This window comes from Microplitis demolitor, chromosome 10 (assembly GCF_026212275.2).
Source record: "Microplitis demolitor isolate Queensland-Clemson2020A chromosome 10, iyMicDemo2.1a, whole genome shotgun sequence".
NCBI classification, from domain to species: domain Eukaryota; kingdom Metazoa; phylum Arthropoda; class Insecta; order Hymenoptera; family Braconidae; genus Microplitis; species Microplitis demolitor.
The window spans coordinates 10434727-10453392 of NC_068554.1; the positions used below are offsets into that span (position 1 = coordinate 10434727).

The 18666-nt window shown below is 34.9% G+C and overlaps 2 protein-coding genes across 2 annotated transcripts; both read left to right on the forward strand.

Annotated features, from left to right (window-relative positions):
* The first annotated feature begins 9926 nt into the window (after window positions 1-9926).
* LOC128668835 (uncharacterized) lies at window positions 9927-12488 on the forward strand. The gene has a single exon (XM_053742635.1). The coding sequence runs from the start codon at window positions 9927-9929 to the stop codon at window positions 12486-12488; it is 2562 nt and encodes an 853-aa protein (XP_053598610.1).
* Window positions 12489-12662: 174 nt separating this feature from the next.
* On the forward strand, window positions 12663-13296 carry LOC128668836 (uncharacterized). Its single transcript, XM_053742636.1, has 2 exons — window positions 12663-13160; window positions 13291-13296. The coding sequence occupies exons 1-2, from the start codon at window positions 12663-12665 to the stop codon at window positions 13294-13296; spliced, it is 504 nt and encodes a 167-aa protein (XP_053598611.1).
* The last annotated feature ends 5370 nt before the right edge of the window (window positions 13297-18666 follow it).

Here is an 18666-nt window from a genome sequence, read left to right on the forward strand (position 1 = left end):
GTATATATATATATATATATATATATATATATATTTGCCATTAACAATTAGTTTTTTTGGCTTTGTAATCAAATGAAATTAAAAAATAAAAATTACTTACAGAGACATTATTGATTATTTTGATAGCCTCGAATCTGTTAAATCTGTCGGTGACAATAAACATATTTTGAAATTCTTAATTAGTACTGGCGATAGAGTAACAATTCAAGTCAATGCTTGGAATGACGAAATTCCGAGAATTGAAAAAGAGGTTGCTGTTCATCACTGATTGCTTTTCTTTTTATTACTACTATCTATATTAATAAGAAAATTAGAAAAATTTTGTTTCAGTCATATCTCTGATAAAATTTCTTAATGTTATTATTACTATTCTACTAAATTTGCTATCGTTAGAGAGGTTTTGACTTAAATTTGTGCCTTTATATTGTTCCAAATATTTCTATGTAGTAATTATTATTACTATTACAATTATTACTATTATTATTTTTTTTTCTATTATTATTAATGATAGATTATTCAACTTGAAAACTTCAAGGCCAAAAAAGCATCTAACTATAACACAGGAAATTCACCGGTGCTGAATTCACTGCTCAAAGATATACGAACATAGAAAACCTAGGTAAAATTGACCGAAAAAAAATGGAATTCAAGAAAATTAAGAATGTAGATGATGAAAATATTAAAACAATTGATCTTCATGAAATAGCGCTTGCTCACTTGCCAAAAAGCTTTCGTAAGTATAAAATTATCTAGAAAAATAATGAAAAAATTCTGGTATTTCCTCCAAGATTTACAGATGCCGATAAACACAATAACTAAAAAAATAAACATCAGATTGATCTAATTTTTTTTTTATTTTTTTTTTTTTTTTTTTTACAGAATAGAAAAAAAAGTTTTTACTTCATTATAACTAATAGTTATTTTATTTTTATGATTATTATTTTTGTGAATAATATTTTTTCTTTAGAAAAAAAGTAATCAACTTGACTTTTTTTTTAAACTTAAATAGGAACAGTTGGATACTTGAAAACGAACTTTCCTTCTGAGCATTCTAACAATGGAAACTCAACAAAAAAAGCTTACTGTATTATAACAGACGATAAATACAAACTGGACATGACTATAAATAATTATTTCGATGAAAATGGCTTGCAAAAAGGAGATCATACACGGAAAAAAAATCGACGAAAAATTCCAATATTACCATCGTAATCCTGGACTATACTTTTATTATCTGTAACTTTCAAACATATGATACGAAAATTTACAGTTTTTAAAAGATTTTTTACTATTCACTATCATAATTTCATTGTGTTTGTTGTATAAAATTCAATAAGAAATATTACAATCTCACTATCGTGAATAGTGAAAGAATAAAAAATAAGATTTAATTATACTATTTATTCCTTTAATCTTCCTCTTAATTTACAGTGCTGCCTTTATGTTTTTACAATACAAGCCACAAAAATTACGATAGTTGGATTGTAAATTTTCTGAAATGGTATAGTATATGCTATCTGAAGCGTTTACGTATGAAAGACAAATGTTGTCACAATACCATGATGTGATGCTTGTGTGAGAGTATATATGTATATACAAATGATAACATCTATTTCGTTCGTATTATGTGTGGTTCGACTATATATATTTATAAATCAGTGCATCTTTACCTCCTCTGTAGTGCAGAAATAGAGGTTATTTTTCATGATATTCTTCGGACAATGAGAAATAAAAAATTTGAAAAAACACTGTGCTTTCTTCATGACAAACCTACATAAATTAAGTAATATAATAATATAATAATTTGGTGGTGTAAGTGTATTTATCACTATTCATTTCTTATTAAACTAAATATTCTGTGGGTATTTCGTTCGTTTTAAAAATATTTATCTGGACATGAAGTTTATTTTTATGAACAAGTAGTATCATTGTCATAGAATAGATGATTCTAAAAGAATGAATTCTTTAAGCTATTGCCTAGTTTTTATCGCGTGCTTTGAGCGCGGCGACGGAATCAAATATTCCGTAACGAAAATAAAACCTAACACCCCCCACTCCGCCTACCATGTAGCTTGGCCAAGCGTTCGCTTAACGTGTATGTATATGGTACGACTGTACGAAGCTCGTACGGATCGAGACGAGCTGCTCCGAAATCAGACGAATACGTGAGCAGCTGTTTGTGAAATGTATATCCCGTGCCAAAAGGTAAAAAGGCGCTTAAATTTTTTTTTCATCGCCGATTGATTAGTAAACATTTTTTACACTTAAAAATCCAACATTGTTTTCCCAAAGCTAAAAGGGTGTATGTCTTCAATTATGCGCCCTTTTGGCTTTAGTAATTTGAAAATTTTGTGACCAAAAGCTAAAAGGGCGTATTTTTTTTCTGAAAAATTCATCAAAAAGCTTAGTCTAAGTCTAAAAATAAAAAAAAAAAATGCTGCAGTCATAAAGGTATATTTCAACTAATACTTACCTTCAATATTAAAGTTAAAAATATGTCTACACAAAAAAAAGGATTTCTTGGGATAAAAAATTTTTTCTTGATCTAAAAAAATTTTTACTTGACCCAAGAAATTTTTTGTATTATAAAGTGAAATCAAAACTTTTGTTGGAGTGAGAAAAAATTTTCTTCAAACGAGGAAAAAAGTTTTTAGGCGAGAAAAATTTTTCTCTTCAATTCATAATGCAAAATATTTCTTGTGGCAAGAAATTCTTTTTTACTGTGGAGAAAAATAATTATTTCTTTATTTTTAAGTAGCTTGGATTTTTTTTTTTTTTTTTTCATATTATTCTGATTTATGACGGATCCATAATCCAAAACACTAATTGAAGAAAAAGTCAGTAAATTTTTATTTTTTATAATCGTTTTGAAAATTTTTTATTTAATTGAAGATTTGATATTTTGTTTTTTTTTTTTTTTTTTTTTTTTTTTTTTTTTTAACGATTTTATCTTTAATAAATTTTGAAAAAAAAAAAAAAGTGTAGGAGACTGTTTTCTTCATCTAACTTGTTTTGTGAAACTATTTGTCAGTATTTTGAATTAAACCTTGAATTTTTATCTATGCGCCCTTTTAGCTTTAGGCACCACTTTTCAAAAGTTAAAAGGGCGTATGTCTTGAGGTACGCCCTTTCAGCTCGAAGATGCTAAAATTTTTTTTGCAGATCTTGACGTTTCGAAAAATTTCAAAGCTAATGGCAAAAAAAAAATTTTTTCGTGTCCTTTTAGCATAATTCCCTACTAACCTGTAGCAATGCGCCCTTTTACCTTTTGGCACGCGATATAGTTGTATAGGTATCTATCATATCTTTATAATGCCACACTAGGGATGGGCGATATTGAAAAAAAACATCGATAGTTTTAGTTTTTTATTATCGAGTATCGATATATCGTCTCTAAAAAATATCGATAGAAAACATCAACACTTTAGAAAAAAAACATTGATAGTTGAAATATTGATAGATCAACTTCGCTGATAATAAATCAGAGCGTTTGACTACATTTCTTTCGGAAAAATTAAATTTCAAAATGAATAATGATCCACAAGAATCCACAGCAAAATATGGGACCACAATTGACGCGGTATTTTCCAGATATTTACCGGATATCAAGTCTCAATCTTATGTTTCTTATTTCAGTTACCTATAAACCTATTGTTTCAATGATAAAAATTCCTGAATAGCCTACATGTATTGTAAGATAATAAAAATATTTTTAACGATATTAACTTCTCATTTATTCAATAAAAGGAAAAAATTTGTTTTCTTATCGGTCACCACGCTCAAAAAGTGTAATTTGAATTAACATCAAAGAAAAAAAAATACTGCATAAATAAATAATTATAATTATTTGAGTTATTTTTATTCAAAAAGAAACAAGTATAATATTTTTTGAACCTGATGTAATATTATAACTTATAAGTTAAATTAATGAATAATTAATAAATTTTATATACTAAAAAAATATATTTCGACATTGTATTTACCTTCTCAATTTAATTATTAAAAAAAAAATACAAAATGATGAATTTTTTTTTTTTTTTAAGTAAGTTCTACTTTTATTAGGAAATAAATTTTACTCCGTTGACTTCTAATTATACTTTTATACTTAAAGAAATTCTGCGTTACCGACTTATTCATTTTACGATAGTTGCATTGTAATTTTTATCAACACAACTTGTATAATTTACTCTATAGTATCTGATTTTTTCGATCTTGTAGTAGTATTAATTATAAAACAAAATTTACGATAGTCTATTATAAAAATTATGATTTAAATTTTATAGTCCACCGTTACGATAACATATAATGAAAATTACGATAGTTAAATCGTAAAAAATCCGGAAATTTTTTTTCCGTGTATAGAAGTAATTGGTAACCCCTTTTTTATAAGTAAGATTTTGTTTTTTGAATAAATTAACCTGTTTAGAAAATCACATAGAATCCAACAGTTTCTCATAAATTGTCATAGAGATTTCTATAAGAATGAATATTTCCCATGAAAAATGCTACAGTTGAATATAGGAACTTAGACATACATCTATAAGAATCTTTCGGATTTTTTAAGCAGAGTATTCATTCTATTATTTAGTTGAGTAGATTCCATTAAAGATTAATTTAATTATAATAATTTCTAATTTAGGTAATCGTGCCAGTTTGAATGTTAACTCTATAACCGACTTAAAAAAAATTGATGATGAAAAAAAACCAGTAAATTGGCTGTTAAAAGGTGTGACGCCTATTAAAACAGAAAAAAAACTGAATCAAACCAATAAAGAACAAAAAGTAAATTGAAAAAAAAAAAATTAATACTTGATAAATTAACAATCCTAATAAACCTATCATTTAAATTGTTGCTATTCATCCGTTCGTTATTAATTAGAAATCTAAAATTTATATTCATCGACCAAGTGATATTTGATTAATAAATATCATTATAAAATTGTTTATCAACCATGATTGAATTATTATTCTAAAAATGATTTGATAAGAATTTTAGTTCAAATATTAGACCCTGATTAAACAAAATTCAATGATGAATGTATATATATATATATATATATATATATATATATATATATATATATATATATTATAACGGGTTTTTCACCACCGGGGATCTACCGGAGTGAAGTCCGAGTACACTTACTATTTGATAACCTTGTTCAAAATTTTAAAGTTGGGCGCCAGGTGATTTTATAATCACCAAATAAATAATTATCAAAACCAAAAAAATTCGGCTCAGGGTGGCGGATCGGGGAAAGGTCAGGCAGTTAAAATTACGATACAATAAGTGATCAGAATCAAACAAATTAATCGTATATTCAATAGTCAAAATAACTGATCGGTTTCACACAAATTGTCGGTTACACAAACATAATAAATGCCGTTGTCGGCTTGACTCGATATAAACCAAAGTACAACAAAACGTAGTTGATCGGAAACCGTCAGTTTTGCAAAAAAAATAACAGTCAGTTGTCGAAAGAAAAAAAAACTCGTCGTTTATTTCATCAACACACTCGACGTAGTTCTTAACGAAATACTCGACCGGTGACGTCAGAATCTTTTACATGGCAAGACTCGGCTGCCGCAAAGAATGAGAAGGAGATAATCCGTAATTCTCGGAATTGCTCGATTGGAATAAAATAAAATATAAAATAATATTTTATTTCGGTAACGCGTGAAATTTCACTATCATACAGTTAGGACGTACAATCAATCATTAATTTAATTATTATTTCCACAAATCGCGTTGCACTTGTTCATAAAACCAAATCAATCGGTCGTACACTTGATCAGTTCTCGTGCCGAGGCTTCGGCTTATTCGCTTGTTCACGACGGCGGTTATTTGTTAAAAAAAAACTTACTTATCGCAATGACTTGTTCGTTAATCACTCGGATTGTTCTTATAGAACAAAATTCACGTTGTTCAAGAGTCGTAATCAAAATTGTTCGTTTGGTCGGGTCGAATTTCTCGAATCGTACAACGTGACCGTTCAGTACGGCGTCTAGTCCGGATCTCTCGTTTCAATCCATGCGGTCGATCGATGGCTCAGTTAAAGTCAAAATTTTTTATTCTAGATGTCACTAGCATTTGCTCATCCGGTAACTATTTCTTATTTGAAATAAATTCAAACCACGAGTCGATGTCGAATTTTCCATCATGTTACAATATATATATATATATATATATATATATATATATATATATATATATATATATATATATATAGTGGTTAAAGATAAATTTAACTACATTAAAATAAATTATTGAAACCAACTAATAATGATAAATAAATGTTTTATTTATTCAACGCAATTAACACAGTAAAAGAAAATTATACAAAATGAGAATGTTTGAATGCGTGTTCACAGCTCAGTGGTGTATCTTGTAGTTTTTGTAATGTCTCTACGAATGAGGTAGAAACGGAATATGGAAAAATCGATCTTCGGCGTGGATCGCCGAAATTGATTCATCGTAATTATTGTAGCAACGCTATATATATATATATATATATATCTATATACATATAAGCGAAATACCACTGACTCATCACCAGATCTCCGAAACTATTTGACCGATTCATTTAAAATTTGGCATAGGTACTCCTTTTTCACTGTAGATGAGAGATAAGAAGGGATTTTGCGCAATTCCTAGCCAAAATGGATTTTTCGATAACCATCACGTATGCTACCCCCTCCCCCCAACGTTGCCATGGTAACCGTTGCCATGGTTACCATTGCCATGGTTACCGTTGCCATGGTTACTGTTACTATGGTTATCAAGGTGGTTACCATGGTAACCGTTGTTATAATAACTGTCAAAATGAATAAATTGTAATAACAAATTCAGTTGTCAAATAAATTCAGAGGAATCATTAGAATCAAAGTAGAAAGATATTAAACACTAATATTCTATAAATCATCTACAGTATTATTTTATATAATGTTAGGAAAATATATTTAGATTTCAAATTTTCTACTAGGTCGATTCAGTCTAAACTATTGGTTAGTTAATCATTTTTCTTCTGAAAGTTACAGGTCAAAATGAACCCATAATTGTAAGATTCTAAAATGGTTTAAAAAAGTAATATTATAAAAAAAAAAAAAAATAAAAACGGTTGGCCTTAAAGGTCATCCCTGCAACTTCCCGTTAATTTTATATTTGAGCGCTCAAAATTGTACTTTCTCCGAGCTCAAAAATCTGGTAAAAGTTTAATATAACATTATTTCTTAAATTCTAAAACCAAAATACTTTTGAATGAATTAACCGATTTTTACGCGATTGGTGGCATTCGACGCAGTTTTTCAGGCCTCATAAAGAGTCTTTGAGTTTTAATCGATCGAAGTATGAATTTCGATATAATTCAGAAAAAACATTTTTTTCTGTTTTTTTTTTTCGACAACGATAACTCATAAAAGAATGAATCGATTGTGACCGGGCTAGCGGCGATCGACGTGGTTTCTTGATGTTGAGAGCTGATTAGTTTTTGGAATTGATCAGTAGTCGTTTAAAAGTAATTCTATAAAAACCACATTTAAAAATTTTTTTTTTTGTAGTATTTTTGAGATTTCTCAAAATATACCGTTTCGAATCGGTATAAATTGTATTTAAACTCTAAGTTTGGTCGAGCCCTTTCGGATGGCACCAACCGAGATCAAATCGGTCGAGCCGTTCAAAAGTTATAAGAGGTTTACATACGGCCACACACACACACACACACACACACACACACACACACACACACACACACACACACATACATAAAGATATACGGACATCACTGCGGAAACATTCGGGGAGACTTCCTAGGACCTCAAAACGTCAACATCCGTTTAAAACTCGATTTTCTAAAAAAGGAGTAAAATTAATAACTTCCCGATTTTTCAGCGGGATGTTAAAAATGTTGTGTGAAGTACGCGATTAACTTTGAATTGAAGACTTGACCATAAAACGATGATAAAACTATTAGAGATCGGAAAGAGTATATCAAATAATAATAATTATTCAATTTTATTTATTTCAAACACACTTTTTATAAGTTAATGAATCTTAGATTATTAATAATCATAAAATGGTATTTGACGCAATTTATTGTAAATAATTCATTTGTGATTACTAATAATTATTAGTAATCGAAAATGAATTATAACTATAATGATATTGAAGTTGGCTTTAGATAAATGAATTATATCATGATATGCTTGAGAGAATAAATGAATAAATGTCAAAAATAAATCGCTGTCACGATATTTACAAAGAAAAATTTTAATAATTGAAAAAATTTTGGTATTTATACGTATTCGACGCTAATTTAAATAATTAAGATATCCATTCTTTATTATGGTTACTTCAATTGAGTATATGTCAATTATATTTTATTTATTGTTTTTAATTCAAGTAAGTCTTCATGAAAATTTTTTTATCATTTTTTCTAAAGTTTCCAGTTGGTAAGTGTTTATTTAAATTTATCAAAAAATTTTTTATTACTTTACTAATTCTGATTTTATCAATTTACATGAAAATTTAAATTTTACATTTAATGCAATAATAGTTTTTCATTACGAACTTCTGTTAATTTTCAGTTCAGTAAATTTAATTTTTTTTAAAGTATATTTTGAAATAAACATAGTATTTTATTATCGATAAATATTTAAAGTATAATTGAAAAAATTATTCAATATATATTCATCATAATGGATGTAGAATATATTTTGATAGATGGAATACTTACTCCTTTTAATGTTATAAAAATTAATGGTGATGGAGCATGTTTATTTTCTTCTTTATCTTTACTGGTTTACGGTAATGTATTAATGGCTAATAAAATGAGAAATATTATTGTTTTTCATGTCATTAACAACTGGGATAGATTTAAATCTTATACTGTTATGTCATCTGGCGAGAATTATGATTCAGTAGGTTTATACTTTACCGAAATGTCTAAACGAAACACATATGGATCTATTTGTGAAATTATGGCAGCCGCAGAGATATTTCCATATCGGTTTGAAGTGTATCAAGGTGATTGCATTATAGCTTCCGTTGGTGAAGCAATTCGAGGTGTAAAAAGGTTACGTTTTACGGGGCATGATAATAATGGTCACTACGATGTTTATTTTTCGGTGCTTGCATCAAAAATTACAGGTAATAACTATATAAGTGGGGGTAGTGTAAAACAAAATGGAGAAAATGTGTCATTTTCGGTGCCTAAAAATCAAGAAAATGTGTCAATGAGTTTTTTATCGTATAAATTAATTCCTAACGTTGCTTCATCGTGTTTAAATTTTAATAGTGATAATTATGATAAACATAGTGATGAAAATATATCATTTTTAGTGCCTCAAACTCAAGAAAATATATTAGCGGAAGTTTTACTACCTCAATTAATTCCTTACGTTGAATTACAAAGTTCAAGTGAATCAGTTATTAATGATGTGAATCCCCTTCAATCAAATGGGAGAAAAAAAGGAGGAAAAGAGTCAACTATACAATTAGAAAGAGACAATTGCGACAAGCCACTTTAAATTACACTCATCGTAATCCTGATGTACATAGAAAGACGACAAAAAAATACGCTTCTAATAACCCTCATGTTAGTCGTGCAGCTACAACTAAGTACAACAAGAAACGATTGCAAATTAAATTAATGTCTTCGACTTTGAAAGCTTTATCTGGCCTTAGTTATGAACCGAGTATTGACTATCAAAATGATAAAATTGTAAATCTTGGGCATTGATTACCCTGTTCTTGGTGTCGTGCTTTGAAATGAAAGGATGAGGCTAAAGGAATGTGCTGTAGTGGTGGTAAAGTTCAGCTTCCTACTCTTCAACGCTACCCAGAGCCTTTACATAGTCTTTTAACTCATCACCACCCAATCTCAGAACATTTTCTTTCTTCTCTTCGAAAGTATAATGGGTGCTTTCAAATGACGTCTTTTGAATCAAAAGAGGTAAAGGAGGGTAGTTTTATGCCAACATTTAAAGTGCAGGGACAAGTCTACCATAGGATAGGAAGCGTTATGGTAGAAAATAATCAACAACCATCATTTCTCCAAATATACTTTGTTGGTGATGATAATCGTGAAAGAGAAATTCGTTGTGGGATCTGTCCTGGTATTAAGCCAGAGTTAATTCACCAACTTCAAAATTTGCTTCATGAACACCATCAATACATTAAAGATTTTAAGGTTGCTATTGAATCAGTTCCTAAGAATCAGAAAGAGTTTCAGGTTATAATTAATGCTGATAAAAAGCCTTCGGGTGAACATCGAGGTCGTTTCAATGCTCAAATGGCTAAAGAAGTAGCAGTTATCATCGTTGGACAAAATTTTGAAAAGAGAGATATCATCCTGAACAGCAGAGACGATAAGTTAAAGCGAATCAGTGAAATCCATCGCGCGTATGATACTTTACAATATCCTCTGATGTTCTGTCGTGAAGAAGATGGCTATCACATTAATATTCCTAAGCGTGATGAAAAAACTAAGCGTCCTCTAAATAAGACCGTGTCAGCTTCTGAGTTTTACAGTTATAGAATAATGGAGCGTAATGGAGAAGAAAATCATTTACTTCTATTTCGCACTCTATTAAATCAATTTTTGGTTGATATGTATGCGAAAATTGAAACTGAACGACTTAATTGGATTCGTAACCATCAAACAAACTTACGAAGTGAAGAATACGTTCACCTTAAAGACGCTTTAACGAAAACCGACGGTCAGATAACAGAAATAGGTAAAATGGTTGTGCTGCCATCTTCTTTTACTGGTGGGCCACGATACATGCATGAACAAACTCAAGATGCTATGACTTATGTACGTCATTTCGGACGTCCAGACTTATTTATTACATTCACTTGCAATCCAAAATGGGAAGAAATTGAAGAGCTTTTAGTTCAAGGCCAAAAATCTCACGATAGACATGACTTAATAGTAAGAATTTTTCACGGGAAAATTAAGCATATGATGAATCTTCTAACAAAAGGTTGCATTTTTGGCAAAACGAAGTGTCATATGTATACTGTGGAATGGCAGAAACGTGGACTTCCTCACATTCATATCCTTCTGTGGTTAGAAGAAAAGCTGAGACCAGAATCTATTGATAAGGTAATTAGTGCTGAACTGCCTAATCAAGATCAAGATCAAGAACTCTATGAAATAATAAAAACAAATATGATTCACGGTCCATGTGGTTCTTTTAATAGAAATTCTCCCTGTATGGTGGATGGTTCATGCACGAAAAAATATCCAAAACATTTTATAAAGGAAACCCAAACAGGAGAAGATAGATATCCTAAATATCGTCGGCGATCTCCTGAAGATGGTGGAGTAACAACAATAGTAAATGGAATTAATATAGACAATCGATGGGTGGTACCGTATAACCCTGTCCTGTGTCGTACATTCAAAGCTCATATAAATGTTGAAGTTTGCAACTCAGTGAAATCAATTAAATATATTTGTAAGTATATAAATAAGGGATCTGATCAAGCAGCATTCACTGTTGGAGATCTTGATGAAGTGACAAAGTATGAAGCAGGACGATACATTAGCACTTCTGAGGCAGTTTGGCGAATACTGAGTTTTCCTATCCACGAGAGATTCCCTCCAGTTATGCATCTTGCTGTACATTTAGAAAATGGTCAACGAGTTTTTTTTAATGAAAATAATATACTCAATCAGATCAACAATTCCAAAACAACACTTATGGCTTTTTTTGAACTCTGTAAAGTGGACAATTTTGCGAAAAAATTATTATATTGTGAAGTTCCAGCTTATTATGTCTGGAGAAAACACCAGTTTCACAGAGGAAAACAAGGAAAAATTGTGCCAGGTTATTTAGGTATAAAAAAAGATCATGTTTTAGGCAGAGTGTATACTGTCCATTCTACCAATACTGAATGTTATTACCTCCGTCTTCTTTTGCATGAAGTTCGCGGTCCAGAATCATTTACGGCTTTAAGAACTATAAAAGATGTAATCTATCCTACATTTCAAGAAGCTTGCAGAGTAATGGGATTGCTCGAAGACGATGCTCATTGGGATCAAACTTTAGCAGAAGTCTCAATTTCTCATTCATCTTTTAAAATACGTGAATTGTTTGCTGTTATGTTAGTTTTTTGCCAAGTTGGAGATCCGATTAAATTATGGGATAAATATCGAGATAATTTCACGGACGATATTAAAAGACGAATGAGTAGGAATCGCGAAAACTCTGAGTTAGATGTTGATATTGTTTACAATCAATGTTTGATTAATCTTGAAGATATGGTCATTGCTATGTCAGGTAAGACTCTTTTACAATTTGATCTCACTTCACCATCTCGAGAACAAGAATCTGGTATTATTAATCAACAATATTTAAATGAATTAGCTTATGACACTGATAAGTTAACCGAAGAACTGATAAAAAGTGTTCCGATACTGAATAAAGAACAGAAAGAAGCATATGAATCTATATTGAATAGTGTCGTTTCTGATTCTGGATGATTGTTCTTCCTTGATGCTCCTGGTGGAACGGGAAAAACATTCTTGATTAATTTGTTGCTTGCGAAAATTAGAAGTGAAAAAAGTATTGCTATTGCTGTTGCTTCTTCAGGAATTGCGGCTACTTTAATTGACGGAGGCAAAACAGCTCACTCGACATTTAAATTACCTCTTGAAATGAATCATTCTGATAATATTCTATGCAATATTTCTAAGCAGAGTTATATGGCTCACGTTATCAGAGAAGCAAAACTGATAGTATGGGATGAATGCACTATGGCTCACAAAAATGCTATTGAAGCTCTCAACAGAACTCTTAAGGATATAAGAAATAGTGACCGAATAATGGGTGGAATAACTGTTGTTTTAGCTAGTGACTTCAGACAAACTTTACCTGTTGTACCACGAGGTACACGTGCAGATGAAGTCAAAGCCTGTCTCAAATCCTCAGTTTTATGGCCTCATGTTAACGTACTGTCTTTGAAAATTAATATGCGCGTTCATATACAACATGATTTGAGAGCAGAAGAATTTTCAAAGTTACTCATTGATATAGGGAATGGACAAATTTCAGAAGTTGACGGACGAATAAGTATTCCGGATAACCTAGGTGATATTGTTGATGATTTAACTACATTAACTGATAAAATATACCCAGATATCAATAAAATTGGAGTTAATTGCTCTTCATGGCTAAAAGAAAGAGCTATTCTGACTCCAACGAATGATTCAGCGAATAGCATTAACAACTATCTTATAGAAAAGCTATCAACTAATCAAATGAAGTATAAATCTATTGATACAGTCGTAGAAGTTGATGATGCCGTCCATTATCCTGTCGAGTTCTTACATACACTCAATCCACCTAGAATACCATCTCATATTCTCAATCTTAAAATTGGAGCACCAATAATGTTACTGCGCAATTTGAATCCTCCAAAACTATGTAACGGTACCAGACTACAAGTAAAAAATTTACATAACAATATTATTGAAGCTACAACTTTAACAGGTAAACATGAAGGAGAAGTCGTATTTATTCCAAGAATTCCTTTGGTTCCATCTAACTACCATTTCAACTTCAAGCGTCTACAATTTCCTGTTAGGGTTTGCTATGCTATGACTATCAATAAAGCGCAGGGGCAGAGTTTAAAATTAGCTGGTGTAGATTTGAGACATGATTGTTTTTCTCATGGTCAGTTTTACGTGGCATGCTCAAGATTCAGTTCACCGGACACCTTGATTATTCTTCAACTAGAAAAAAAGACGAAAAACATTGTTTACAAGGAAGTTTTAAGTTTGTAACTGTATAAAACTGTTAATTTTATTCATTGATAAGTATTGAGTGATTGTTATATTTTTGTTCATTATGAGAAATAAATTTTTGTAAAAAGTTAAAACTTAATTTTTTTTTGTTGTGTATGCCTCCTGGGGATCCCGCAACGTTAAATAACGGGGACGCATTCCAATACACAGTACCTTATGGGTGATGCGGAAATCTGTGAATGACAAATGCATTGACTGGTACTATTTTTCCTGACTAAAAATTTTAAAAATTCACTTTATTTATCGATAAGAAAATATACATTTTGTATTTAATATGAGAAATAAAGATTAAAATTAATAGTGTGCCCAGCGAAGCGGGCGGGTGGCTGCTAGTATATATATATATATATATATATATATATATATATATATATATATATATATATATATATCGGCTTTTTTTTTCTCGAAGAACATTAAAGAATCGACAGAGTATCTCTAGACGAAGACCCTGTTAAAAAATAATATCTTAATATTAATATTCAAAGGTGGCGATTCACGATTTTCTATTTTCCATTTAAATAACATGGGAAAAAAAAAATTTTAATTTTAGAATTTTATACCTTGGCCATGGCTTATTAATCCGATAAGTTTAGGACATATTTTTGTCAAGAATTGAACGCTCGATGTTGAGTCTAAGAATTTAAATATCGAGATATAAGTTTTTCAGTAAAATAATTATGTTACAAATTGGCCCCGCGGTGGGCGCCAATTTGTAACGTAATTCTTCTACTTAAATAACTCGATTAGACTGAAACAGATTGCACATAAATCTTATTCAATAAACTTACTCAAATACTCAAACTCAAAATACACTAATCGGGCTACGTTACACTTCGCCCACCGATCACTCCTCTCATTTCCTCCAGATCCTGACGGGCGCCAGCCGACTTTTATTTCCCCGGTATCGGCAACCGGTCTAAACGTACACGTAAATTAAAAACCTAATATCTAAATCCTTCGGAAATAAGAGTAATGAACGGAGGTAGTGGCATGTCCTGGTGCGCTCAGTATGCTAGGTTGTGGAGAGAGGGTCGCGGTTTTTTTTACACGGAAGAAGCCGATCAATTAAAATTAAATTAAACAAAATAAAAAAATGAAACTACATAAAATATCGTAAAGAGGACGCGAGAGCGACGCGAAGGGCCCAAGCGGCTCGCGGTCGAGTACTCTCGGTCCATCAGACAAATAAATACCTGAATATGACATCGGGAACCTCTCGTGGACGACGAATCACAAAACTTAACACAATTCCAGATAAATAATGAAATTAAATTAACTAATGCGGTAACTGAAGACGGCAAAATCACGACAAACGGCTCCAAAACTCAACAAATAGAGCCACAAGCACCAAACGACATCAGCCAAGGGTGTGGTCGAGACCTACCTTTGGGGCTCTCCGACTCACGACCACTCGCTCCACGACTCCAAACTTGACTACTGGGTCGACTCGTACTCGAGCGACTCCAAAATCCAACTCCCGGACACCATGGTCAGTTCTCAACAACTGTCCTCTCGTCTCCTACTCCATTCATGTCTACACTCTACTATTTCCAGTCACTCTCACATTCTCGCTTTTCCATACATTCTTCCCCCACCGCATACAAGCCATGGACTCACGGGTCTTCCCGCAGTATCACTCCCCGTGATATCCGGAGTCAGCGAATCTTTTGCTTCCTCGAGCATCGCAAACAAGGCCTGCCATTCCCAAATAAACGTAAACGTACCTCAGCTAACTCCGGGTACCAACTCGCAGGGGCGGCGACATCTCGGTTGCTCCTCCGCGATCACCACGTCAACCCCGAGAGCTAGGCCTAGGCCTAGTCGTCATCACTGGTCGGGAGGCACGGTATTTTGGCCACTATCCGCAACACAGCTAGACATCCCTCGTTACATCCACACTCAACCACACAGACACTCCAAAACATACAACATAACTCCAACACGGATAACATAACGTACACGTACTCGTACTCTCAACACACTTACTTCACCACACACGTACGTCATACTCTTTACTCACTATTCCCTACACTCAACTCCACACACGTACTAACTCTATCTCTCTCTAACACACAGACTCCCCTTCTACTCCATCTCCTCGGCAGTGTAACGTCACAAACTCTCCCCTCCTTAGAGACAGGCTCGCCTGGCAAACCTTCTCGGGTCCTGGGACGGGTACGTTGCTGAACTCACGACCTCTTCGTGGTCCACGACCACACAACAAACGAAATAATATTTCGATATATTACGGTCTTGCGCAATTTATATCCAAGATATAATAGTTTTATTTTTACACTCGCCTTCACGGCATTCTCCAGTCGGCCTTCCCCCGACTTCACTGTGGTCACTTCCACTCATCCTCCGATACACAACGTCCCACCCGTTTGTAGTAGGGGCCTCGTCGAGTCCACCTCGTACGACACTCCGGGCAGTCGGCCAGTGTCTTTTTCGCCCTACCACAACCGTAGCAAAACTCTTTCCGGGGCAACGTACAGTCCGCGTACAAATGTCCCTTGGCTTTGCAGTTCCAGCATACAGGATGTAGGTGGGGTGGAAGAGGAACTTTCCACCTCTTATCGTCCCTTCCGTGCGATGAACTTGGACGCGGACGTTTCCCTACGGCATCCTCTCTCCGCCCTTCTTCTTTTGACCTTCGGGGTCGCTTGTCTCGTCCCGAGGTCGATGTAGTTGGGGCGGTATCGGTGGACGGTATTTCAGCCACCTCTATCGGTGCTCCGGTGAGCTGTTGCTCCGCGGCCAAGCGTGCTGCGGCCCGCCGACGCCGGGCTCGGCGTGCCTGCGCTGGTGGTAGCTTCACCTTGGGCGGGGCCCGTTCTCCTTCCAGCATGCCTGGACTCAGGGCAGGAGGTCGTTGCTCGGCAACACTCTCCGTCTGGTCCGCTTTTGGGGCATTTCTGGTAGTCTTACCGTGGTCCTCGACCGAATTGCCCACTCCCATGGGTGCATCGCGGGACGTTGGTAAAGGGTTCGGTCCCTCAGACCACTCGGTCTGGGTACTGACACTCCTCATCGGTGGGATGTCGATAATTTGTCCACGGGTCGCATAGACGGCGCGATGCACGGTGGACCTTTCCAGGACACACCCGTGCTCTCCTTGGTGACCCATGTTGACCGCGGTCACCATGATCGCCTGGAGGAGACCTAGGTGGTACTGCTCCAGCCATTTCAGATACGGTAAATGGGGCCGGACCGGGTCCCATACTGGGGTCATCATCTTAGCCGTGAATCTCCTCGCGGCTGAGGATAACACATGCTGACGTTTCAGTACCAAGTCACCGACTTGAAACTGTCGATGTCGTCGGCGCAGGTTGTAGTAGTGCGCCTGACGTTGGAACGCGGTCTCCAACGCATGCACAATGGACTCTCTCCACTGGTTCAGCCGTGCCATGCAGTCGACCCATTCCTGATGTGGTCGCGGAATAATTTCAACAACTCCCTCCATCTCTCACCGAAGCGAAATAGCCGCCTCGGGCTCTCTACCAAAATTGGCAAAGGCTGGAGTGGGCCCTCACGGAACTGTGGAATGCGGTATTGTATGCGAATCGAAACTCATGCAGATGCAGGTCCCATTCGCGATGATCAGCACCAATGAAAGCACGTATCATAGTCCCTAGGACTCTGTAGACTCTCTCCACCGGATTCGCTTGCGCGTGATAAGGTGGAGTGGTCACGTGCTTATACCCGACCCTCGCCGCCAGAGCCTGCAAATCTCTGTTGACGAACTCGGTACCATTATCGGTAAGTAAAACTTTCGGCACGCCCCGGCGACACATAATTAGGTCTTCCAAAGCACACAGGATCTTTGCTCCAGTGGCTCGTTTAAGTGGGTATAATTCCACCCACTTGGTGTATAAATCCTGGATCACCAAAATAGCTGTATGACCAGCTTTAGTTGGAGTACCAGCACACATAACATCTGCAGCGATCATGACCCAAGGTGACTCAATAATACGTTGGTGCATGTGGCCCACGGGTGCAGCTTGCTCCACTTTACCTCGCTGGCACGCATCACACCGTCGCACAAATTCTGTCACATCTCGAAACATGTTTGGCCAGTTACAGTGTAAGGCCAAACGGTGATGAGTCTTGTCCACGCCCAGGTGACCTGCTTGCAGGGTCTCATGATTCTCCTGGAGCGCTCTCTTCCTCATCTCTTTCGGTAACACCAATTTTCAGGCGTCGAGATCTTCAACTTCATAGTTGACGGAATGATTAGGCCGGTGGTGATACATCCTATCATCTTCCACGCGCCAGTCGGGAAATCGATCATGGGCCCACGTAATGTCTCGACTTTTACGCAGATACCACGGGTCTCGTACCTCCTCGAGTAGGTCCAGCAGATCTGCCTCACCCCCTGGTATTCGCGACAAAGCATCCGGCACATGATGACAAGCTCCACGCCGGTGAACGATAGTGAACGTGTGCTCCATCATTTCCAAGGCCTATCGAGCTAGGCGGCCCGTCGGATTCTTCAAGTTATTTAGCCAGCGTAGACTACTGTGATCGTTGATCACAGTAAATTCATACCCTTCTAAATAACAGCGGAATTTTTTGATCGACCAGATGACTGCGAGACATTCCTGTTCGGTCGTGGTGTATTTCTTTTCAGCCTCCGTGAGTGCACGACTCGCGTAGGCGATCACCCGCTCTTGGCCATCCACTGTCTGCGTCAACACTTCCCCTAACCCTACACTACTTGCGCCGGTCTGGAGTGTAAGCAGCACTGAAAAATCGGGACTGACTAGAGTTAGAGCTGACGTCAACCTAGTCTTTCAAATCTCGAAAGCCTCTTCCTGTTCTTCCGCCCAGTGCCAAGAAGTATTTTTCTTGG